The sequence below is a fragment of the Rhinatrema bivittatum genome, chromosome 7, assembly GCF_901001135.1.
Source record: "Rhinatrema bivittatum chromosome 7, aRhiBiv1.1, whole genome shotgun sequence".
NCBI lineage: Eukaryota > Metazoa > Chordata > Amphibia > Gymnophiona > Rhinatrematidae > Rhinatrema > Rhinatrema bivittatum.
In genome coordinates, this window is record NC_042621.1 from 287,965,332 (window position 1) to 287,990,478 (window position 25,147).

Here is a 25,147-nt window from a genome sequence, read left to right on the forward strand (position 1 = left end):
TTGTCAGCCACCTCCTTTGAGAACCATATAGGTTTCATTTTTCTTTTGCTTTTCTTTACTTTTCTGACATATAGATTAGTTGCCTTGGTAATTGCTCCTTTTATTTTGGTCCATTGTTGTTCCACATCTCTGTTGATCTGCCATCCTTCTAGTTCTTCTTCCAGATACTTCCCCATTTCATCAAAGTTTGTGTTTTTGAACTGCAAAACTCGGGTCTCCATGTTACTTCTCCGAATCCTATTTGTGATATGAAACCATACTGTTTGATGATCACTGGTGCTGAGGTGGGCACCCACCTGGACATTAGAGACAATATCTCCATTGGTGAGCACTAGGTCGAGTATAGCTCCCTTCCTCGTGGGTTCCATTACCATTAATTTGAACAGAGCCCCTTGCAGGGCATCCACTATGTCTCTACTATTGTTAGATTGTTAGGTCTCCACACACTATTTATTCTGAGTTTTTAATTTTTTTGAAACTTCATAATGACTAAGGGCCTCATTTTCCAAGCCGCTCGCACGCGATAAGGGACCTTTCGCACGCGAAAAGTCCCTTATCGCGTGCGATACCAGGATGGGGGCGGAGTCGGGGCAGAGTCGGCCCCGGAAGAGGAGTCGTCGGGGCGTCACCGGGGCCAACTCTGCGCCGACGCCGGGGACAGCGAAAAGGTAGGTGCCTTTTCGCTGCCTATTTCGCTCCCAATAGCTACACCTCCTATGGTGGCACTATTGGGTGCGAAACCGGCAGCGATCGCACCGCGACGGTGCGATCGCTGCCGGCTAGCGCAGGCCCGCCCCCCGTTTCGGGCCCCCCCCCCCCCCTCATCTTCTAAAGTATCGCAGGCCTGCGGAAAAACGAGTAATAAACAAAAAGAAACTCTCGGAATAACATATGAGGTCTCCACTCACAAAATAAAAATATTTATATAGATTACATTTTTTGGTAAGTTTTTTGTTTTCACATATGATGTTTTTCTGTTAAGAAACTAATTAACCCAGCTGAAAGGTAATTAAGGCAGTTTCCTTCCCTTAGCCAGTCCTGTAGAAATACAGAAAGCTGTCTCAACACCACGGGATGAAATCCAGCAAAGCCCCATATGGTGGATGACAACTACTTCACAAAGGTTTCACAGACATCTCTGTGAGATATGATGTCAAGAACAGGGTAAAGATATTCTTAGCTTTTAATTCTTTCATGGGATAGTTGGCCACTGCAGCAGTCAAAGTTCTGTAAGCAAAGCTTTCTTGGCAGAGTTTGGGTAATCCGTAAGGAAAAAGCCAGGGGAAGCCTGGGATAATCCACAATTTGAGTCCATTTCTTTGATCCAAACCTCATTGCATATTCATAGGATGTTGCCACCTTCTCCTAGGACAAGCAGGATGGTAGTCCTCACGTGTGGGTGACATCATCCAATGGAACCCGGCACGAAAATTTTTGTCACAGCTTCTAGAAGCTTTGACCAGCACACTGAGCACACCCCAGTATTCCACTGTCTGCGTGTCCACTCAAGGTCCCCCTTCAGTCTCTTCTTTTCCACAGTGCAGTTGCCGCGCGGTTCGTGGAGCTTCATTCTTTTCTTGTTTTTTGCTGAAAAGTATCATGTTTTCCCATTTCCATCGTCCTACTCTCCTCCCCCACACCTAAAAGAACTCCACCTCCAAAACTGCACCTCTCCCCTGGGCCCTTGTATCCCAAATGCATCACTCCACACCCTCCAGCACCAAATCCAAGACCCCAGACCATTCCTCAAGCTTCTCTAGAGCCCTCCTCACGTTCTCCACATCTTTCTGGCTGTCCACCCTATTGCAGATGCTGGTTCCATTGGCAAAAAGCAAACCTTTACCAACAATACTTCTGCCTTGTCGCTTACAAAAATGCTGGGGGAAAAAAATCCCAAGGACTGATCCCTGAGGCACCCACTAGCACACCCTCCCTCCTGAGACAAAACTCCACCCACCACTATCCTTTGCTGCCTCCCAGTCAATCACTATAGGTCTCATACCAAGGGCATTCTATTTATTTTTAGGTCTCCCATGTAGAACCGTGTCAAAGGCCTTACTGAAATCCAGCACTCTTCCTTGATCAACTCTTTGATCACCCAATCAAAAAAATTAGATTTGTCAGACAAGATTTACCTCTGGCAAAACCATGCTTCTCAGATATTGCAATCCATTGGATTCCAAAAACTGCATTATCCTTTGTTTTAGCAGCAATTCCATTGATTTGCTCACCACAGAGATTAGACTACCCAGCCTATAGTTCCCAGCCTCCTCCTTATTTCCACTTTTATAAATAGCCATATCTGCTTGTCTTAAATCCTCCAGAACTACTCCTGCCTCTAAAGAAGCATTGAAAAGGTAACCAGCGGAATTGCCAGAATATCTCTAAACTCCCTTAGTACCCTTGGATGTATCCCATTCAGCCCCATTGCCTTATCTTTTGAACTATTTCACAAGATTGGCTAGATAAGACATACATCACTTTTCACTGGCTGATTATAGTTTAAAAACAATGTCATATATGAGCTGAGTTAAGCTTGCATAATCTGTTTTCAGCAGATCAAGTTTGTATTTGAGATCTTTTCCTCCCTTTTATAAAAAAAAAAAAAAAAAAAAAGTTTATAACAGTATAAAATTAGATTGTAACAAGCCCATGAACATTTTCAGGTTCTTAGAAGGACCTAAACTAAGATTTAAAGGTTAAGTAACTAGGAAGAAAATAATTTGCTTTGCACTATTGCATATTTCTTCACGTGTCTTGTTATTTTTTTGGATTATCCAAATGCTATGGGAGAAATATCTCATGAAGAGGAGCAGGGGACAGTGGTGTTACAAATGGCACAAGACGACTACTCCTTGCTAACTTGCAAAAGTTAGGATGCACAACAGTAGTGCATCCTAATACATTCCCTGGAAAAATTAGAGGCACATTGGCTAGATTAGGGTATCTAAAAACTTTTTAAAATCAAGATTTGAAAAGAGCTCTAACGTCACACGTGATCATCTGTTGATGAAAACTGATGGTCATGTGTTTTTGATTGCTAGTTATTTCTAGGTCATTGGATTTCTGCCATAGTGTTAATGAAATTGAATTCATCTAGGATGCAATTTCCAAAACTACACCTAGGTGAAAAGTCTGCAGATATTTTATCCCCAAATTTTGCACCATTTTTCAAAGAGAAAGCACATTCATACTTTCTGTTTGAAAATTACCAAAGGAAAAAGTAGCTACAGAGATTCACCTCCTCTTTCTGTGGATATTTTTTCTAACCAAGCCAATGTGCATAGTTTTGAAAATCCAAATCTATATGCATTGTTTTCTCCCTCATCTAACTCTGCCGCGAGAATACTTTCACTATAATGTAGGTAAAAGTAGGCACATTGTGGCACAACATGCAAGCTTTTACCCACATTTAGGGTGAGCAATTTTCAAAAAGCCCTTTTACCTAGGTAAATAACTTGAAAATCACCCTCTATGTACTCACTGGATTAATGGGCAGTGGATTACATTATCATATTAATGATTAATTTAAGATATGTTCTGGCAGGAGTTTTTGTTAATATTCTTCTCACATTTTTTCAGGATGCTATTCCCATGATCAGCAAACTGAGGTATAATCAAAGATTTGACAAAGCCTTCAAACACGTTTTTGGAAAGACACTTATTTGTCGAAGCATGGAAGTATCTACCCAGCTAGCTAGAGCTTTTACAATGGACTGTATTACTTTAGAAGGTATGTGTGTTATTTATAGTCTGTCTCATTCCATTAAAGTCCTATTTATCTACTACTGATTCTGTAGCACTACTAGATGTATACAGCATGAATACATACACGTGAGACACGGTTACTTCTCCATGGAGCTTACAGTCTGCTTGAGAGACATATAGGCCAAATAAGAGGTTTTGGAAAATTTATTATAGAAAAATTCAACAAGACTGTGATCATGGAGAGCCAGGATTTAAGACTTAAAAGCAGCCTTAAAAAAAAAAGTATGAATTAAGGTTGAATTTGAATAGGCCAGATGGAGCATGATAGATCAACTCAGAAAGTCTATTTCAGAGGTAGCGCACAGTAATTTGGAAAGCATGAGTCAGGAGTTGGCGATGGAAAAGAAGTGGGAGCACAGGTAAGTGAGCTGTGTATGAATGGACTTTGCGTTATGGTGCATAGAGAGAGATGACAGAAGAGAGGTAATGAGGAGCTATAGAATAAATGTACTTTAGGTAGGCAAGAGAAACTTCAATTATATGTAGAACTGGTTGTGAGCCATGGGTAGCAACTTGAGAAGAGGGAAGTACATGTTTGTATTGGCATAGAAGAAGGTAAGTCATGCAGCTGAATTTTGAATAGATTGTAGCAAAGAGAGGTGAATCAGTGGGAGATCTGTGAGGAGCAGGCTGCATTATAACAGAGTTAATGAGCAAGTGGATAAAGGTTTTGTTTGTGATCAAAAAAGGGACAGATTTTGATGTTAAAAAGAGAGAAATATGAAGTTTTTGATAAGAGGCATTAGAACCTACTTATTTTGTATCCAAAAATAATAAACGTCGGAAAACTTTAATATATATTAAACCAAAAACAGAAAAAAATTAAAAATAACATTTTAAGTAAGGCATCAAACATGGAGCTTCACTAATAATTTTTAAAAGTGAAGTCTTAAATTCCCTGTACGTACCTGGATCAGTCCAGACAGTGGTTATGTCCCCAATCCAGCAGATGGAGTCAGCACAAGCTTTGAGGGGGCGTATCCATATATACTACTACCCCCTCTGCAGGAGTTCAGTATCTTCTGACTCCAGCAGATGCGAGTAGGGTATCCTGGGATTCTCCCATTGCTATAGGTTTTTCCCTGTGTTTTTCTTTCTGATTTTCGCTTTGGCTTCTGCCTACTTTTCTTGTTTTGGATCAAGTTGTTGTATTTAAAAAAAAAAAAAAAAAAAAGTTTCTCTTTTAGAGAGCTGTTTTTCTCTTACCCTCTGTGTCCTCTCTCTTGCCTGTGCTGCGTTTTGGACGGGGTAAGTTTTGGATTTGCTGTGTTTCTTTTCCTTTGCAGCTCTCCAACCTCCGGTGCCTCGCGGATGCCGGTGGAGCCGGCCTCTCCGCGCTGAATTTCTTGCCGGCGGCCATTTTGCAGCTCCTTAGGGGCTGCTGTGGCAGGCAGGGAGGACGGTTTCGGCGGGTTGTGCGGCCAGGAGGGCCCCCCCGCGGCACTTGGAGCTTCATCCGGCGGGCAGTGCAGGCCGACCGGGCCCCCCCCGCGGCGCCGTTCTTCAGGCAGGGAGCACGTTTTCGGCGGGTTGTGCGGCCAGGAGGGCCCCCCCGCGGCACTTGGAGATTCATCCGGCGGGCAGTGCAGGCCGACCGGGCCCCCCCGCGGTGCCGTTTTTTTCGCTCTCCTCGTGGCCCCCCCGAGGCTCAAGGCTTAATTGAGGCTGTTTTTCGATGCCGTTTCTGCTGCCACGCGCTTCCGATGCCGCGGCCGTCGCGCTGCTCAGCCTGCGGGGACGCTCGGTGCCTTCCCGGGAGGAGGGCACCTCGCAGTCCCCTCGCCGATTTTGCCTTCCTTTCCAGTTTGCCCGGGCAGCGTAGGCCGGCCCCTCCCCCATTCCTGGCGGGAACGGCGGCCATCTTACACACACAGCGCCCTGAGGGAACTCAGGGAGCGCTGGAGGATAGGGATGCGGTTACGGCTTCCCACCGACCCTGGTACCGGAACCGGGTCCGCCGGGGCAGGGTACCACGGCCTCTCCTTCGTCCGGGGCCCCCTCGGGCAGGCCGGCGTTTTCCCCGGAATTTATTCTGCGGCATATTTGCAGGGGCTGGACGCACCTGCGGGGCCTCCCCCGGCTACGGCTCCTCGGATGGCGACTGCTTCTCAGGCCCCCCCCGTCTTGGCGGGCGTGGGGGCCCCCACCCCCGTCCGGGCGCGACCTCCCCCCCGGGGCCGGGGGAGCGGTGCCAGGCCCGGCGGCTTCTGACCCTGATGTTGCGGCCATGGACCAGGCGGACTCCACGCCGGAAGGGAATGACCCGCGCCCCGCTTCGCCTCTTCCGGACGGAAGAGCTAGACGACCTTATCCCGCTGATTATCCAGGAGCTGGATCTGGGTCCGCCGCCGGATCCGCCCGCGCCTGTAGCGCCTGCGGTTGTCACCTCGTCAAAGAAGGGGGATCCGGTCCTGGCGGCTCCTCGGCCGAGGGCCCGGGCTTTCCCATCCTCGACTCTTTCCTCCAGCTTCTCACTAGGGAATGGGACGCTCTGGAGGCTTACTTGAAGGTCGGACGGCCCATGGAAAAGTTGTATCCACTGCCGGAAGTTTCCTGGATCTAGGCACTAAAGGTGGACTCCGCGGTGTCGGCGGTCACGAAGAGGACGACGATCCCAGTGACGGGAGGCGCGGCCCTGCGGGATACGCACGATCGCAAGTTGGAAGTTTTACTCAAAAGGGTCTTCGAGGTCTCCACGCTGGGTATGCGAGCAGTGATGTGCAGTTCCCTTGCCCAGCGGGCAAGCCTCCTCTGGGTGCAGCAACTCCTCACCTCCCAGGCCCTTCCTCCCGAGGAGGCCGCCCCGGCGGATAGGCTGGAAGCAGCGGTGTCGTACGGGGTAGATGCCTCGTACGACCTGTTTCGGGTGCTGGCACGATCCATGGCTTCGGTGGTAGCGGCCAGATGTTTGCTGTGGCTTCGCAACTGGGCGGCGGATACGTCCTCCAAGTCAAGTCGGGGCTCCCTGCCTGTCAGGGGTAAGTTCCTCTTCGGGGAGGATTTGGATCAGATCATCAAGTCCCTGGGGGGAAAGGCGGTTCATCGTCTGCCAGAGGACAGATACCGGTCTTCTAGGGCGTTTTTTTTCTTCGTCCCGGACCAGAGCCAGGGCTCAACGACGCTACAGGAACTACAGACCGGCGGGCTCCTGGCCCTCCGCCCCCAGGTCTCAGCCCTGGTCGCGCTCCTTTCGCGGGCGCCGGCCCGCCCGCTCCACCCCCGGGACGGGACCTCCCTTTCCCAAGTCCTCACAATGTTGTCAGGCTCGCCCACTCCGCCGTTCCCAGAATTGGGAGTCGGCTGGCGTTGTTCTACAAGGAGTGGGCGCACATCGCCTCATACCAGTGGGTCCTGGACACCATAGGACGCGGCTACGCTTTGGAGTTTGTCCGCGCTCCGCAGGGACGGTTCATCTTCTCCCCCTGCGGATTGGGTCCCAAGCGATGGGCGGTGCAGTTAAGGCTGGACAGGCGTCAGGAGATAGGCGCTATTGCGCCCGTGCCCTTCTGAGAGGTGGACTTGGGCCATTATTCAATTTACTTTGTGGTGCCAAAGAAGGACGGTTCCTACCGGCCCATCCTGGATCTCAAGGAGGCCAACAAGTCCCTCCGGGTGGTCCGGTTCCGCATGGAAACACTGCGGTCTGTGATCGCGGCGGAGTTCCTAGCCTCCTTGGATCTGACGGAGGCCTACCTGCACATTCCCGTCCACCGGGAACATCAGCGTACTCTCAGGGTCAAGATTCTGGACCAGCATTTCCAATTCATAGCCCTCCCGTTCGGGTTGGCGACGGCTCCGCGCACTTTTGCCAGGATCACGGTAGGGGTGGCGGCTGCCCTTCGGAAGGAAGGCATTCTAGTCCATCCTTATCTGGACGATTGGCTCGTTCGAGCGAAGTCTTTCCGCCACGGACAGGCAGCGGTGGCCAGGGTAGTACAGTTCCTGCAGTCCCTGGAATGGGTGGTGAATTTTCTCCATGGGCTCCCTCGTGCCCTCGCAGTGCTTGGACTTTTGGGGGCGACCTTCGGACTTTTGGGGGCGACCTTCGACACCCGTCTCAGCTCCTGGGGGGTGATGGGCTCCACCATCGACATGGTCCCTTGGGCGTTTGCGCGCCTCCTACCTCTACAGAGAGCTCTTCTCTCCTGTTGCAAACCGCTCTCGCAGGACTACCAGGTGATTCCCCCTCTGCCGCAAGCGGCCAGGAACAGTCTGAGCTGGTGGTTGGATCCGGCGAATCTGGCTCGCGGCGTGTCCCTCGATCTCCCAAATTGGGTGGTAGTTACCACCGACGCCAGTCTCGGCGGCTGGGGAACCGTGTGCGACCGCAGCTCCACGCAGGGGACGTGGTCCGAGGTGGAGTCGAAATGGTCCATCAATCGTCTGGAGACCAGAGCGGTCAGACTGGCTCTACGACACTTCCTGCCACTTCCTCGGCACCGGGAGGCCAGGATATTATCCGACAACGCAACCACCGTGGCCTATATCAACCGACAAGGAGGTTGATATAGGCCCCTCGCGCTCGAGGCAGCGATGTTGATGCTGTGGCCAGAGCGGCTTCTAGGCGGATTTCCTCGGTCGTCAACTACTGGATCCCGGGGAATGGTCACTATCCGATGATGCGATGCAACTGCTTGTCCATCGGTGGGGGACCCCCCACCTGGATCTGATGGGGTCCACGCAAAACGCCAAGGCTCCCAATTTCTTCAGTCGCCGCAGAGAGCGAGGTGCGGAGGGAGTCGATGCCCTAGTGCTCCCGGGGCCGCCCCATCTCCTTCTCTACGCATTCCCATCGTGGCCACTGGTGGGCAGAACACTCCGCAGAATAGAGGCTCTTCAGGGGGCTGTGGTTTTCGTCGCACCAGAATGGCCCAGGCGTCCCTGGGTTGCGGACCTGCTACAGCTGGTCCTCGATGGACCCATACGACTAGGACGTTTCTCCCGCCTCTTGCATCAGGGTCCAGTATTTTTCGAGCAGGCAGAATCCTTCTGCCTGGCAGCTTGGCTTTTGAGAGGCGCCGCCTCTGGCCCCGAGGCTACCAGGAGGCAGTAGTGTCCACGTTGTTGAGTGCGCGAAAGACGTCGACGTCGGTAGCCTATGTTCGAGTCTGGAAGGTGTTCGAGGCGTGGTGTTCCAGCCAGAACACGGGCCCAACTAAGGCTTCTGTTCCTTACATCCTTCAATTCCGACATGCGGGGGTGGACAAGGGGCTCGCCTATAATCCCCTACGGGTCCAGGTGGCCGCCCTTGGTTCGCTATTGCGCGATGGGGGCTCTCTGCGGCAGCCCCCGGACATTGTTCGTTTTTCCTCAAGGGTGTCCCACACCTGCGGCCTCCGTTGCGGGATCCTTGGCCCTCCTGGAGTCTCAACCTCGAGCCACTGAGGAGTGCAACGCTTAAGGATCTCACCCTTCAGACAGTGTTTTCTGGTGACAATCTGTTCCGCTCGTCGCATATCGGAACTGTAGGCACTCTCGTGTAGAGAACCTTATCTGCGTTTCTCCGACTTTGGAGTTTTCCTCCACGCCATTCCATCATTTCTCCCGAAGGGGGTGTCTGCGTTTCATGTGAATCAGACGGTGGAACTGCCGTCCTTCTCGTCTTCCGAGCCGAAGTCTCTACGACTCTTGGATGTCAAGCGCACTCTGCGTCTCTATCTGGCAGCTACGAATGATTTCTGGACGTCTGACCATCTCTTCGTCCTTAGGGCTGGCCCAAGAAGGGGTCCCGGGCCTCCAAGACGACGATTGCCGGATGGCTGACGGCTGGCATTGCGGCTTCCTACATTGGGGTGGGGCGGTCTCCCTCACCCGGCATTGTCGCGCACTCTACGTGTTCTCAGGCGGCCTCCTGGGCGGAGGCTCGCTCGGTCTCTTCTCGAGAAATCTGTTGCGCAGCCACCTGGAAATCGTTATATACGTTCTCGAGGCACTATCGCCTACCTCTCGCCTCTCCAGTCTCTGGGCATTTTGGCGAGCAGGTTCTCCGAGCAGGCCTCGCAGGACCCCACCCGATTTAGGGAAGCTTGGGTACATCCCACTGTCTGGACTGATCCAGGTACGTACAGGGAAAAGAAAATTATTATTTACCTGCTAATTTTCGTTCCTGTAGTACCATGGATCAGTCCAGACGCCCACCGCGTCTGGGTTCTCTGCCTGCTCGGCTCCTTTTCTGTGGCTGTCCTTTCTAACGTCTTCAGCTTTTACTGCTTCTCGCAGTTCCCCACAGGTTGTCTTACTGTGTAGGTTGTCTTCCTGTGTTTATAAAGCTTCCTACCCGTTGGTAGGATCTTTGCAGTTCTAGTTATTATAGTTGCACGGCTTCGTTGCCGGTTCCTTTTTCTACTTGATCCGTTAAGGGGTTCGGTTTTTCTACTCGGGCTTTGATATACTCGATACTGAACTCCTGCAGAGGGGGTAGTAGTATATATGGATACGCCCCCTCAAAGCTTGTGCTGACTCCATCTGCTGGATTGGGGACATAACCACTGTCTGGACTGATCCATGGTACTACAGGAATGAAAATTAGCAGGTAAATAATAATTTTCTTATTTTGTTCTGTTTTTGGTTTAATATATATAAAGAGAGAAATGACATGTTTTTAACAGTATGTTGGATATATGTAGAAAAGGGATGGGAAATATCAAATGACCCCTTGACTTCAGGCTTAGGAGACTGAAAGAATAATAGTGTTATCCACAGAGGTAGAAAAATAAGGAAGGAAGTGGGTTTGAGTGGAAAGATAAGTTTCGTCTTGGTTATATTGTGCTTAAGGTGGTAGCTGTGGAACATTCAGGCAGCAATTTCAGACAGGCAGGCTGAGATTTTGAGACTGGATTCTAGATGAAATGTTTAGTGCAGATAAGTAGATCTAGGAGTCATCAGCATAAAGATAGTATTGAAAGCTTTGGGAAAGAGATCAGTGCATCAGTTAAATGAGTGTGAGAGAAAAGAGGGCCCAGAACCATTTGGAGGTAAACTAAATGATGGTGGGATAGCAATGGAGGATCCACCTGAGGATATACTAAACGTGCACTGGGAGAGATAAATAGAAAACAGAGAGAGAGCAATCCTTAATTCTAAGTGAACATAAGAAATTGCCATACTGGGTCAGACCAAGGGCCCATCAAGCCCAGTATCCTGTCTCCAACAGTGGCCAGTCCAGGCCATAAGAACCTGACAAGTACCTAAAAGTGAGGACAGAGCAAGAGCAAGTGTCAAAAGCAGCAGATAGGTCAATGAGGATGAGAATTGAATAAAGGCCCTTAGCCATGAACAGGACACTAGAGATTTTGGAAAGGGCTGATTCTATGGAATGTAGAGGGCAAAAGCCAGATTGACATGGACTGAGAATGACTTAAATAAAATAAAAATCAAGGCAGCAGACATGAATGACATATTAGAGAAGTTTGGATGTGAAAGGAAATAGAGAGAAGAGGTAATGGTAAGTAAGGTCCGGTGAAGGTTTTCAGAGAAGTGGTATGATCACAGCATGTTTGAAGACAGTGGAAACAGATGCAGTATGAAGGGATAGTGCCCTGTACGAACCTGGATTAGTCCAATCTCCTGGGTTTTGCATCCCTGCCAGCAGGTGGAGATAAACAACGTTTTACTGATGCTGTACTTAATAACAAGAGTAGTAAGGTTTCTGTGTTGAAATGCTTACGGAAACCAAATTGGGATGGGTGTAAAATGTTATGGATGTCGAGGTAGTCTGTAAGTTGTGCATTAACCACCTTTTCCATGATTTTAGCTATGAAAGGCAGGTTGGAAATTGGACGGTAGTTGGAGGGATCCTTAGGATCAAGGAGGGGTTTTAACACTACGTGTTTTAGCATGTCCGGGACTTTGCCGAAGGAGAGTGAACAATTAATTATGTTGGCTAAGGGTTTGGCAATGAGGTGTGGGATGGATAAAAGGGCTTTAGTGGGGATGGTGTCCGAAGGGTGGGTTGCGGGTTTGATTTTAGTTAGGATGGATTCAATTTCTTTGGTGGATGTGAGGTCAAGCGAGTCTAGGGTGGCATTGACAAAATGAGGGAGAGGATTCACAGAGGAGGGGGTAGAGGGGAGATGGCTAAGAATATTTGCTATTTTGTCCTGAAAAAAGTGGGTGAGTTCTTCACTTTTACTTTTTGCATCTTCATCAGAGATGAGGTGTGGGACAGATTTAGTAAGGCTTGCAACATAGGAGAATAGCGCTTTGGAGTTTAATTTGTATTCATGTATTTTGGTGGCATAGAAATCATGTTTAGTTTTTAGGGTGGAAAGTCTGTAATTATGGAGGGCTGTTTTGTATATTGAGGCATGTAGTGGGGATTGGTCTTTATGCCATGTCCTCTCTTTCAATCTGAGGTCATTTTTCATTCTTTTTAGCTCAGGGGTGTACCATGGTTTCTTAGTTTCTTGTATTTAGTGGAGGTCTTTGCTAACGAGGGGGCATATTTCATTGGCGATTTTGTTAGTGATGTTGTTCCATGCAGTGAGGACAGTGTCGGGAGAGGAGCAGTCTAGATCATTGAGGGAGTCAGCGAGGGCTGAGATCAGATCCTCTGTGGAGCAGGGTTTTCTAAACGTGATGGTGTTCCTGATAGGTGGTTTGTGTGATGTGGTGGAGTTGATCGAAAAGAGCACCTGTATGAGTGAGTGGTCTGACCAAGGTACCAGAGTACAGGAGGGTGAAGAGGGGGAATGGAAAAGAGAGTAGACAAAGATGAGATTGAGGGTGTGACCTGCTTTGTGAGTAGGCCATCAGGCAAGAACACCAGAGGTTTCTTTGCTTTATGATTCTAGGAGGGTACTTCCGTTCGGTTTGGTAACAGTGCCGCACACATTTACCAAGGTGATTGTGGTGGTGGCAGTGGCGGCCTTATGAAGGGAAGGGGTGCTGGTGCATCCATACCTAGATGACTGGCTGATCCGTGCAAAGTCAGAGGATCTCTGCTGGCTTTCTGTGCAGTAGGTGCTACGTCACTTGCAGTCATTGGGCTGGGTAGTGAACTTGGCGAAGTCTCATCTCATCCCATCCCAGTCCGTGGAATATCTAGGCACTCTGGTACCTGCTGGGTTTTCAGATTCCCAAAGCTTGGGACTATTTGCAAGCCTGGGCTCCATGGCGTCAGCATTGGTTTTGGTCCCTTGGGCTTTTAATCACATGCAGGCCTCTTCAGAGAGCTTTCCTGTCCAGGTGGAATCAGTTATCAGAGGAGTTTCATTTTCCTCTTGCACTCGAGGGAGAAGGCAGGGAGATCCTCTCTTGGTGGCTTCTGCATTCCAATCTGGAATGTGGTGTAGAGCTGGGAGTTCCAAATTAGGTACTAGTTACTACCGATGCCAGTCTTTCAGACTGGGGAATGGTATGTCAGGATCGGTCTGTGCAGGACCAGTGGTCGAAAATAGAGGCTGGTTGATCTATCAGTCGATTAGAGACTAGAGCGGTCAAGCTCGCTTTATGTGTTTTTCTGCCTTTGGTATGCGGGCATCCGGTCGGAGTTTTGTTGGACAACGTGACGACGTTGGCTTACATCAACCAAAAGGGGGGGGGGGGGTACCAAGAATTGGGGCAGTGGCTCAGGAAGCTCAGGAGTTGATGCTCTGGGCATGGCAGCATTTGGACGATTAGTGTTATCTCACATTGCCAGAGTGGACAATGTTCAGGCGGATTTTCTCAGTTGGAAGATGTTGGTCCCCAGGAAATGGGAGTTGTTGGAAAGGGCCATGAGTCTAATTCGTGACAAATGGGGGCTCCCCATCTGGGCCTGATGGCGACAAGATAGAATGCCAAGGTCTCCTGTTTCTTCAGCAGGAGAAGAGAACACTGAACAGAGGATGTCAATGCCCTGGTGCTTCCTTGGCCCCAGGGAATACTACTGTACGTGTTTCATCCCTGGCCGCTAATGGACAAGGTGTTATGGTGCATAGAGAAGCATTTAAGCGAAGTGATTCTGGTAACTCCAGAATGGCCTCATCGCCAATGGTTCGCAGATCTGGTAAACAAAACCATAATTGGGCCTCTATGATTTGGTTATCCATTGAATCTTCACCACCACGGTCCAATTTTTTCGGATTAGGTGGATCACTTTTGTCTCGTGGCCTGGCTTTTGAGAGGAGATGACTGAGGAAGAAAGGTTATCCTGAGCCAGTCATTACACATTATTGCAGGCCAGGCGGTCTTCCATGCCTTTGGCTTATGTACGTGTTTGGAAGGTCTTTGACTCATGGTGTAGTGTCAATACTCGGAGTGCATGTGCTAGACACTACGGTTTAGCATATTTTTGACCTTCCTTCAGAGTGGTTTGGTCAAGGGTCAGGCGTACAACTCTGAGAGTACAGGTGGCAGCTTTGAACTGTTTTCAAGGTAGCTTGCAGGGCCATTTTCTGTCGGCGCATCAGGATGTGGTACGTTTCCTGAGGGGAGCTAAGAATTTGCGGCCTCTGGTTAGGAAAGCATGTCTGTCATGGAACCTTAATCTGGTCCTGAAGGTATTGTGTGAGGCTCCTTTTGAGCCACTCAGAAGGGCGTCTTTGAAGGACGTGACACTGAAGGTAGTCTTCCTGTTTGCTATATGCTTGGCCAGGAGAATTTCGGAGAATCAGACTTTGTCATGTCAGGATCCTTTTCTTCAGATTTCAGAGTCTGGTGTCCTTGTGTGTACGGTACCTTCCTTCCTGCCCAAAATGGTCTCATCGTTTCATGTCAATCAGACAATAGAGCTCCCAGCAATTCCGAATTTGAACTCCTCCTAACCACATGCAAGAGAGCTTAGATTGTTGGATGAGGGGAGGGCTTTGTTGCGCTCTCTGAAAGTTATGAATGATTTTCGTAGATCAGATCACCTCTTCATTCTCTGCAAAGGGCCAAAGAAGGGTGCCAAGCATCTAATGCTATGATTGGGTGTTGGCTTAAAGAGGCAGTTGGTTTGGCGTACATATCTAAGGGTCGCCCGTTGTCTGAAGGGTTAAAGATGCACTCCACACTTGCTCAGGCGGCCTCCTGGGCCGAGGTGCAACAAGTATCTACACAGGAAATTTGCAGGGCAGTGATTTGAAAATCGCTACTCACTTTGGTCGGACACTATCGTTTGGATGTGAGGGCTCTGACCTCAGGGCGCTTTGGTGAGAGGTGTTCTGTGAGCGGGACTCTCGGGGTCCCACCTAGTTTAGGGGGGCTTAGCTACATCCCGGGATCAGGGTACATACAGGAAAAGGAAAATTTGGTTCTTACCTGTTAATTTTTATTCCTGTAGTACCACAGATCAGTCCAGAGACCTGCCCAGTGTTGAGGAAAGGAGAGTCTTCTGCTCGTTCTGCTGTGTATATGTTGCAAAGTTATTGCAGAGTACCATGCTGGTTTGTGGTTTTGTTCTTTTCCCTTTTTATGGATCAGTTTTTAGTTGGTTACATTACCAGCCTTCTGTTCGTTGGGAGGTAAAATTGATGCTTACAGTTTTGGATTCTCGTCTTGGCTTGGATACAGGTCAGTACTGATGGACTGCAGGTGGAACACAATGTTAAGTACAGCATCAGTAAAACTTTGTCTCCATCTGCTGGCAGGGATGCAAAACCCAGGAGTCTGGACTGATCTGTATTACTACAGTAACAAAAATTAGCAGGCAAGAACCTCATTTTCCTATTAAAGATTGAAGATGAAGTAGATGGCTTCAAGGAAGAGAGAACTGAGGAGTTGGATGGGAATGGGGTCAGAGGAACAAACTGAGTTTTAAGGGAGAGAGAGGATAGGCCTCTGATTTTAGAAAAGAGAGAGGGTGTCAGGGCCAAAGAAAGGGTAGAGGAATGAAGTGGGGGAGGTGGCAGGAACTTCTTGTAGAACTCAAGTTCTACAAGAAGGCCTGTCAAGAAGAACTCAACTCGCATTTATTGCATCATGTTAGTTTTTGTTCATTTGACAATTTCTCTAATAGCAACCTAGCTCTACCCCGTGTTCCTAGTTCTATGTAAGCCCTGTTTGATGTAATGCTTTTCGCAATGTTTCTGTTACACTGTAAACCGATATGATATGTAATTCTCCACATGAATGTCAGTATATAAAAGCTCAAAATAAATAAATAAGTTTAATCTTGTGGACTTTGTGGTGGAAGAAGTCATCTATAGTCTGGGCAGTGAGTGTAGAGAAGAGTGGGAGGCAGAGGCATTTTGTGAAGGAAGGCGAGTGTGTTTGTCAAATGAATATAGACTTGCTTGGCAACTGAAAAAGCAGACTGGAAGGAGGTGAGCATGATTTTGAAATGTATTAATTATTATATATTTTTAGTTTGAACATTGAAGTTTTTCAACTATCTTGGATATAATTTTAATTGGGCAAGATGCATAGAGAAACCCTAGATTTCAGGAATTGAGAAAACATTTGTTGGCACTTGCTGGCCTACTGAAGCAGTATGCAGGATTCTTGTTGAGGCACGTTGCAATGAGGTCTCTTAGAATGCATACCCCTGGAGGATCTCTCCAATCCTCTAATCCAGGATCATTTGCGATTCCATAACTCAAACTGGCATACCTGTGTGAGACATAGGAAAAGGCCTTCTCCCTTGCAGATACCGCACTATGGAACGCTCACTGTCCATATTCAGAACACCAAAAAAGTTTAAGCCTTTAAGAAGGCATTAAAAACATATTTGTTCAAAGAGGCATTTGAGGTGTCAGATTAACTCTCTGGCTGTCTTCCGGTAGGTGGGCAAAGGCTATGGATATTATAAAGAAGTTGTAATCTTGATGCCCTGATGGTATTGTTGGCTGTGTTTGATGTACTGTCTTACTTGGATGTTTTATGGATGTAAACTGTGTCCCTCTCCCCAAACTTTGAAGGGTGCAGATATGAATACTTTTAAATAAATAAAAATAAAAAAACAAATGTATAATAACCAAATAATTTAACAACTTAGCAACAGGTAAGTAAGGAGTTAAGCAGCAGCCCGCATGATATCAAGTTGCAGCCTCAGTGACCTCAGATCAGTGATGAGTAAACAAAAAAATTGGGTTGGAAACGGGATACATTTTGGGACCTATCGGGTCTAACAGCAAGCAGAACTCCTCCTCCCAGTCTTATATAGCCACTTTATTCCTTTTTCCTAGTACTGTTGAATAAGAAGTTACTGTTACCAGGTGTGAAATGTTCCTCTCTCCCCACAGCCTCTCCAGTACTTGTTGATATTCCCATACCCATTTTCTCCAAACTATCAAGTGTTTAATGCCAACAAAACAATGTTTTATAAATATTTTTGTCACCTGGAGTACTGTGTTCAGTTCTGGAGTCTGTATCTCAAAAAGGATAGAGATTTATTTATTTATTTATTTATTTATTTAAACATTTTTATATACCGGCATTAGTTGTGGACATCATGCCGGTTTATAGTAAACAGGTTAAGCTTGGAAATTACATTTAACAGGGAAATCAAAACTGGGAGAGGGGGGGTAACAAGAGGTAGTTGGGAAAAGACAGGATAACATAACTTGGTTCCTCAAGATGAGGATAGCGAATATAACAAATATAGTTCCTCAACGTGAGGAAAAAGAGTAGATGCAATGCGGTCTACTATTGGAAACAGTGTGAAGGCCTTTTATTCTGGGTACGCTTGCTTGAACAACCATGTTTTCAATTTCTTTTGAAGTTGTTCATACATGGTTCGAGGCGTAGATCAGGCGGTAGTGTGTTCCAATGCATTGGACCTGCAATCGAAAGAGCACGGTCACGTGTAGAGGAGAGATGGGCTGTTTTCAGGGAGGGCACAAGTAGGGTGCCTGATTTAGCCATTCTGGTGGGTCGACTGGAGTTAGGAGTTGTGAAAGGGAAGTCTAACCAGTTGGAGTTGTGGGTGTGAATTGCTTTGTGAATTATGGTGAGGGTTTTGTAGATAATACGTGAGGCTATGGGGAGCCAGTGTAGGTCTCTGAGGATGGGAGTGATATGATCATATTTGCGGGAGTTTGCAATGAGTCTCGCTGTAGCATGTTGTAACATTTGTAGAGGTTTAATGGTAGAGTAGGGGAGCCCTATGAGTAAAGCATTGCAGTAGTCTAATTTGGATGTGATGGTGGCCTGGATAACTGTACGGATAGAGATAGGACGGAGTCAGTCCTATCTCTATCTTCACGCTGATACTTCACGCATAACCAGCACAGCTCTCTGCTTTAACGGCAGGGGAGAAGAAAAACTGATACTTCACGCATATCCAGCATAGCTCTCTGCTTCAACGGCAGGAGAGAAGAAAAACTGATACTTCACGCATATCCAGCATAGCTCCCTGCTCCAACGGCAGGGGAGAAGAAAAACAACCAATAAGGGCTGAATAACATAGTCTGGGTAAAACAAATAAGCATGGGTGTAGCTTGCTTATTGCGGCGGTTACTACCCCTACTACCCCTAACTAATCAAGCTTGATATTTCACTTGGATGCAGCTCCATCACTGCTCTCTACATTAATGGTGGGGGTGGAAGGGAAATAGAACCAAAGAGCTAAGAGAAACAGATAAGTATGAGAAAAAAATGTGTGAAGCTTGCTGGGCAGACTGGATGGGCCGTTTGGTCTTCTGCCGTCATTTCTATGTTTCTATGGTCGGGCTCCGTCAGGCCTCACGCCATTTCCCAACACTACAGGCTGTTTAACAACTGATCGACCTGGAATGGAACGCTCCAGAGGCCAGCTTCAAGGGAAGTTGGGCCTTAGAAGCCCTCTACCCCTTGGACCCCTCAGCTAAGGAACGTCTGAGGTTCCCAAAGTTGACGCCCTGGGCTGCGCCACCACAAAGCGCACCTCCATACCAGTCGAGGGAGCAGCAGCACTCAAAGATGCTCATGACAGATGGCAGGAATCCACCCTCAAACAGTCCTTTGATGTGGCAGCTATGTCCTTACAGATCGCTGCTGGCTGTGCCGTGGTGACATGTGCCTGCCTAGCTATGTCCAGGGATGTAACTACGCCAATCGAAGCATTAGATCCGGCAATATCTTGCCGCACGGATGCGAATTCAGACCTCGTATGCTCCACAGCCAGGGGCATCTCATCCGTAGTGGCAGCCAGAAGACAACTCTGGCCTCCAAGTTGATCAGCTGATGCAACCTCCAAGACAAAGCTCACAAGAATGCCCTTCAGAGGAACACTCCTGCTCGGAAGCGAACTGGACAAGTTAGCCAACAAGTGGGGCGTGTCCCCAGTACCCTGGCTACCGGAGGACAGAAAAAAGAAGAACCTACGCCCCTCTCCCCGGGCACCCAAGGGCAGAGGATCTCAGCGTTTTTGACCATACAAAAATACACACCACGCACCTCGCCCCTCCAGCAGGGGACAGTCCTTTTGGAACAGACACAACAAAAGAGGGAGCCGGCTTGGGCCCAGGCCCCAGCCACAACACTCAATGAGAATCAACAGACTCATCTACGGGAAGAACCCGTATGGGCTTGCCTTATTATACCAAAGATGGGTCGAAATAACATCGGACAACTAAGTCCTAACCATCATCCGAGAGGGATACTACCTGGACTTCCACAGCATCCCTCCAGATAAGTTGGTGAATTCACCGTGCCACTCCCCCGCCAAAAGGACGGCAGTGGAAACTACACTGACAAAGTTTCTTGCCCTAAGGCAATAACACCGGTGCCCACGTACCAACAAATTTGTGGGCACTATTCCATCTACTTCATCGCTCCTGAGGGAACATTCCGGCCCATCCTGGACCTCCAATCGCTACTTGAAGGTACCCCGTTTTCTCATGGAAACCCTGCGTTCGGTCATAAAGACAGTATAACCGGGAGAATTCCCAAACTCACTGGATCTGTCGGAAGCCTATCTCCACATACCGATCCATCACCAACCATCAGCGTTCCTACGCTTCGCGGTATTGGGCCATCACTACCAGTTCCAGCCCCTACCGTTCGGGCTAGCTACAGCCCCCCAAACGTTTAACAGGATCATGGTGGTAGTAGTGGCGACACTGAGGAAAGAAGGAATCCTCGTGCATCCATACCTGGGCAATTGGCTGATCAGAGCGAAATCGCCAGAGGAAAGCTATCAAACAACCACCAGAGTCATGAACCTACTGCAGAGTCCAAGAGATGGATGCAGCCCTCCCAACCTCTAGAATACCCGGGAGTCCAGTTCCACTCCCAACAGAACAAGGTTACCCTTCCCTCCTACAAGGAGAAGAAAATTGATGGAACAACTGTGAGCATTGCTGAACTCCCGCTTTCCCACGGCATGGGGACTACCAAGCCCTCGGACTCATGGCTTCGACCAAAGAAGTCATCCCATGGGCAAGGGCTCACATGCAACCCCTAAAGCATTCCCTGCTGTCACGGTGGAACCCGATGTCTCAGAACTACTCCGCCCCCCTCCGACTATCGGCGGAAGTTCGGAACCAGCTACAGTGGTGGCTGCAAGAAAACCACTTGAGCGAGGGAATAAGCCTATCCCCACCGGACTGGACCTTGCTCACCACAGATGCGAGCCTGCGACAGTGGGGCGTCACTGCCAGGAGCTAACGGCCCCACGGTCAAGGGGACAAAAGAACATCAACCGACTGGAAGCACGAACAGTCAGACTACCCTGCCTGTGATTCAGTCACAGACTCCGGGGCAAATCAGTCAGTCATGTCGGACAATGCACCAGTGGCCTACATCAACCGCCAGGGGGGGAACCAGAAGCCAGCAGGTGTCTCTGGAAATAGAATCCCTAATGAAGTGGGCGGAAACAAACCTACAAGGGATATCAGCCACCCACATTGCGGGAAAAGACAGTCACTGCGGACTACCTCAGCAAAGAGAGTCTGGATCCAGGGGAATGGACACTGTCTACCACAGCCTTCCAGCTGATAGTAAAACCACTGGGGGACCCCAGCAATGGATCGTCTGGCAACCGGGTTCATCACCCGAGTTCCCAAGTTCTTCAGCCGCAGACGGGAACCGCTGTCCCAGGGAATCATCGACCTCGTCCAGACATGGCTACAAGGGGGTCCTACTGTACGCCTCCCTCCCATGGTCACTCCTGGGCGGAATCACCCGCATGATAAAACACCACAGAGGGATAGTTCTAATGGCCCTAGACTGGCCAAGAAGACAGTGGTACGTGGATATGCGAAGACTCCTGGCTGGGAGCCCTCTGCGCCTGCCTTCACACAGGGATCTACCCCAGCAAGGACCGATCCTACACGAAGACCCAACGAGACTCTCGTTTATGGTCTAGCCATTGAGAGGTCTCGTTTGAGAGAGTCGATACTTAGGACCAGTGCGCGCGCAAGTTCTCCACCTCCTTAACATATATACGAATATGGAGAATATTCGAAGCCTGGTGCGAGGACCGCGACATCCTTCCGCGGACAGTCAAAATCCCCATGATCCTGGAATTCCTGCAGGATGGCGTGAACAAGGGATTCCCCTCAACTCCATCAAGGTGCAACTTGCTGCCCCTGGCCAGCTTCAGACCCAGGATGGACGGCACCAGCCTAGCAGCTCACCCAGACGTCTCCTGCTTCTTGAAAGGGGTCAAGCATATTCGGCCACCCTCTAAAGTGCCGATACCTCTATGGAATCTCAATCTAGTGTTAGACTTCCTAGCGGGGAGCTTCTTTCAGGCCAACTCGCAGTCTGTCCCTACAGCTCCTGACCTCGGAAGACAGCGTTCCTCGTGGCAATCTGCTCAGCCCGTCGAATCTCCTAACTTCAAGCACTATCCTGCCGGGACCGTCCTCAGATTCATGCCGGGATCCATATAGCTGCGCACTGGACCCTCCTTCCTGCCAAAGGTGATTTCTCACTTCCATCTAAACCAAACCATCTCACTGCCATCCCCAGACGAGCAAAAGGACTCGGAAGACTCGCGCCTTCTTTGCCACCTTAATGTCGGCAGACTCCTAGTCAGATATCTGGAAAGATCGGAACCCGTACGAAGGACAGACCTTCTATCCTCCTTCACCAGCGGGAAGAGGCAAGGGGAAGCGACCTCGCGGGCAACCATAGCCCGCGGGATCAAAGAAGTAATCAAGTCGGCCTACGTAGAGGCAGGCAAGCCTCCACCTCTAAGTCAAGGCCCACTCCAGAAGGGCCCAGGCAGTGTCCTGGGCAGAAACCAAGATGCTGTCACCCACAGAGATTGGCTGGGCGGCAAGTGGTCCTCCACCACACCCTCGAGATTCTATCGCCTGGATGTTCAGGCCAAGGAGGACACAGCAGTCGCAAGGGCAGCCCTAAATGGGCCACGGGCAGCCTCCCACCTGGTTCGGAGTAGCTTTTGTACATCCCATTAGTCCCTGAGTCCATCTGCTACATGCTAGGAAATGGAGAAATTACTTACCTGATAATTTCATTTTCCCTTAGTGTAGACAGATGGACTCAGTACCCCACCCATGACTGCCTCGTAATCAACACAAGCAAGGGTAAGACCAACCCTTACCTCTAGATCAGACACCTAGATTACCAGGTGTCGACGCTTCTCGGTTGAGTGCCCTGGCGGTCCTCCAGCTTAGAAACCATGTCAACCAAGCCGAGTAATCAAGTTACTCAAGTTAACCAAATAATCAAAATTATCCAACACACACATATCCATAATTGCTTTTCGAGGAGAAAACTGAGGATCAGGCCTCGTGCACGGGTATATGTGCTGGTGGTGACATCAGATTGAATCTGACTCAGTCTCCCAACTGCTATCAGGAGCACACTTTACCCATTGGTCCTGAGTCCATCTGTCTACACTAAGGAAAATGAAATTATCAGTAAGTAATTTCTCCATTGGAGAGGCTGTGGGGAGGGAGGAACATTTCAAATATATCTGGTAGTAGTACCTTCTTATTCAAAAGTTACTACGAAAAGTAATTAAGTGGATACAGAAAATTGGGAACACAAGTTCTGCTTGCTGTTGGCAGTTACTATTGGGGCCTGCTGGTTCCCCAAAATTTAATCCTGTTTCCAAACTATTGTGTTTGTTTACTCATCACCATTCTGAGGTAAATCTTGATGAAACTGAAGAAATGTTTCCTCCTTACCTGCCTAATTGTTGCCAAGTCTGAAAAAATTTGAATTTTTTTTGTCCAATAAATAGAATCTCTTTTCTTTAAGATATCATATTCAATATCCATTATCAGGTTCTAAGATAAAGAAATCAGGGATATTCCCTTCTCTGTACATACATCATTACCAGTATCCAAAGTATCAAATTCTAAGGTATTCCCTCCTAATACAGATTTCATAGGCTGATATGAGCTTTCTTTCTTTACTGTTGATATAGGAAGATCGCAAATTGCCAAAGTAGGAGGAATAACTTCCTTAAGAATAAGTAAAACTGCCTGAAGTTATCTTTAATAAAATTTCCCAGCTGACATTTTTAGGCATTCTTTACAGTAAGTTTAAGAACATCTGATGATAGTGTCCGTCTGTGTTCTTTTTCATTTGCAAAACTATAGGAAATTATACACTTCTGTTTCCAAATATGTTCAGGTGAAAAAGGATACAGATGGAGGACAGCAGGACCAGTATGGGGCAATCACTTCCTGATGACGTCACTATGAACATTGAGCACTCTGACTTTCATACTATGCCAGCCCTTTATACTGCCACCATTTGTGTCCAGAACAGAGTCTACCTTCTTGTTGGAGGGACTGTGCCATTGACTCATCTGTACCTCAGTCTCAGGAATATTTTCAATTAAATCTGTGCCTAGGGCTGGCACATCCTCAGCGGCACCTCTTTCCCCTGGGGCAGCCTCAACACCCTGGTTTTTGGGATTTTTGCCTTCCTATCAGGGTATATTTAAATTTTGCAATTCAGTTGGAGGAAATTGGGATATATATGAGAGTTGAACCTATACTGTAACTACCATATCTGTTTTGGTAGGCCTTATAAGGCCTATGAAACCAAATTAAACTTACATTTTCTCACAGGGACAAGCAGGATGGTAGTCCTCACATATGGGTGACATCACAGGATGGAGAACAATCACGGAACACTTTTGTCAAAGTTTCTAGAATTTTGAAGCTCCACAGAGATTCCTGACAGGAATTTTCCTCACAGAATACTAAAAACTTTCATACCCCACAGGGGGTCCCCTCTTTCGAATTTTTGACTCCACAGTACTCCAGTAAGTTTTTTTTTTTACCCGTTCTCGGTTGATTCCCGTCGAGTTTGGCCCTCGCGGCCTACTGGCCGTCTATCACAGCACAGCTCAATTTTTTTCAAAGGCCATGGCGTCGGGGTTCCGTCGGTGCCCGGACTATACTCACACCATGTCCATAACAGACCCTCATAAAGTCTGTGTAATGTGTCTCTAGTGCGAGCATGATGTCCTGACTTGCACCAAATGTACCTTAATGACACCAAAAGGTCGCAAGGCCAGAATGGAGAAAATGGAACTTCTCTTCCGTTCTCAAAACTCAGACGCCTTCTATTGCATCGACGTCGTCTGAACCGGCACCTTCCACTTCGCGCCAGTATTGGCCACCGGCCGGTGACTGTCCAGCGTCAACGAATTCTCGGGCCTTCGACTACCTCTACTCCCCCTCAGGACCGAGGATCGTAGAGAGAGAATATTGTCTCCAGAGGAGAGCCAAATACCAAATCAATTTCCTGGAGCTCTGCGAGCCATCAGATATGCTCCTCAGGGTATTTCAGGATCACCTTTTCCAACCAGGTCATTCTGATTCAGACGGACAACCAGGTGGCCATGTGGTACATCAACAAACAGGGAGGGACGGGCTTCTACCTACTGTGACAGGAAGCTGCGCAGATATGGGGCGGAGGCCCTCTCCCATTCGATTGTACCTCAAGGGCCACCTACTTGCTGGGAGTGGGACAATGTGTTGGCAGACAAGCTGAGTCACGCCTTTCAACCGCACGAGTGGTCCCTCGACCCCCACAGTGGTGGAACTCAATATTCCAACATTGGGGTTATCCTCACATAGACCCTCTTTGCGTCACCTCAGAACCGCAAAAGTAGAGAACGTTTGCTCTCTCACTCCTCGCAGCCAACACTCTCAGCCAAGAGATGCATTCTCCCTCTCATGGGCAAACCGATCTCCTATATGCGTTCCCTCCACTTCCACTTCTCTCAAAGACTCTCGTGAAGTTATTTCAGGACAAGGGAAGCATGATCCTGATAGCACCTCACTGGCCTCACCAAGTGTGGTTTCCAATACTTCAGGACCTCTCCATTCGCAGGCACATTCCCTTGGGAAAGGACCCGCTTCTGATCCCTCAGAATGACGGGTGCCTACGCCACCCCAATCTTCAGGCCTTGTCCCTGACGGCCTGGATGTTGAAAGGTTAATTCTTCAGTCACTTAACCTTTCGGACCAGTTTCTCGTGTCCTGATTGCTTCATGGAAGCCTTCCCACAAGAAAATCTTATCTTTACAAATGGAGCAGGTTCAAATCATGGTGTTCTT

At 48.5% G+C, this 25,147-nt stretch overlaps 1 protein-coding gene across 2 annotated transcripts in view; it reads left to right on the forward strand.

Annotated features, from left to right (window-relative positions):
• SMC3 (structural maintenance of chromosomes 3) overlaps positions 1 to 25,147 on the forward strand; it is a 248,553-nt gene that overhangs the window by 140,691 nt on the left and 82,715 nt on the right. For both annotated transcript variants that reach the window (XM_029610355.1, XM_029610356.1), the window contains exon 18: positions 3,583 to 3,733. In XM_029610355.1, the coding sequence (XP_029466215.1) occupies positions 3,583 to 3,733 (151 nt within the window). The remainder of the gene's footprint in view (positions 1 to 3,582; positions 3,734 to 25,147) is intronic.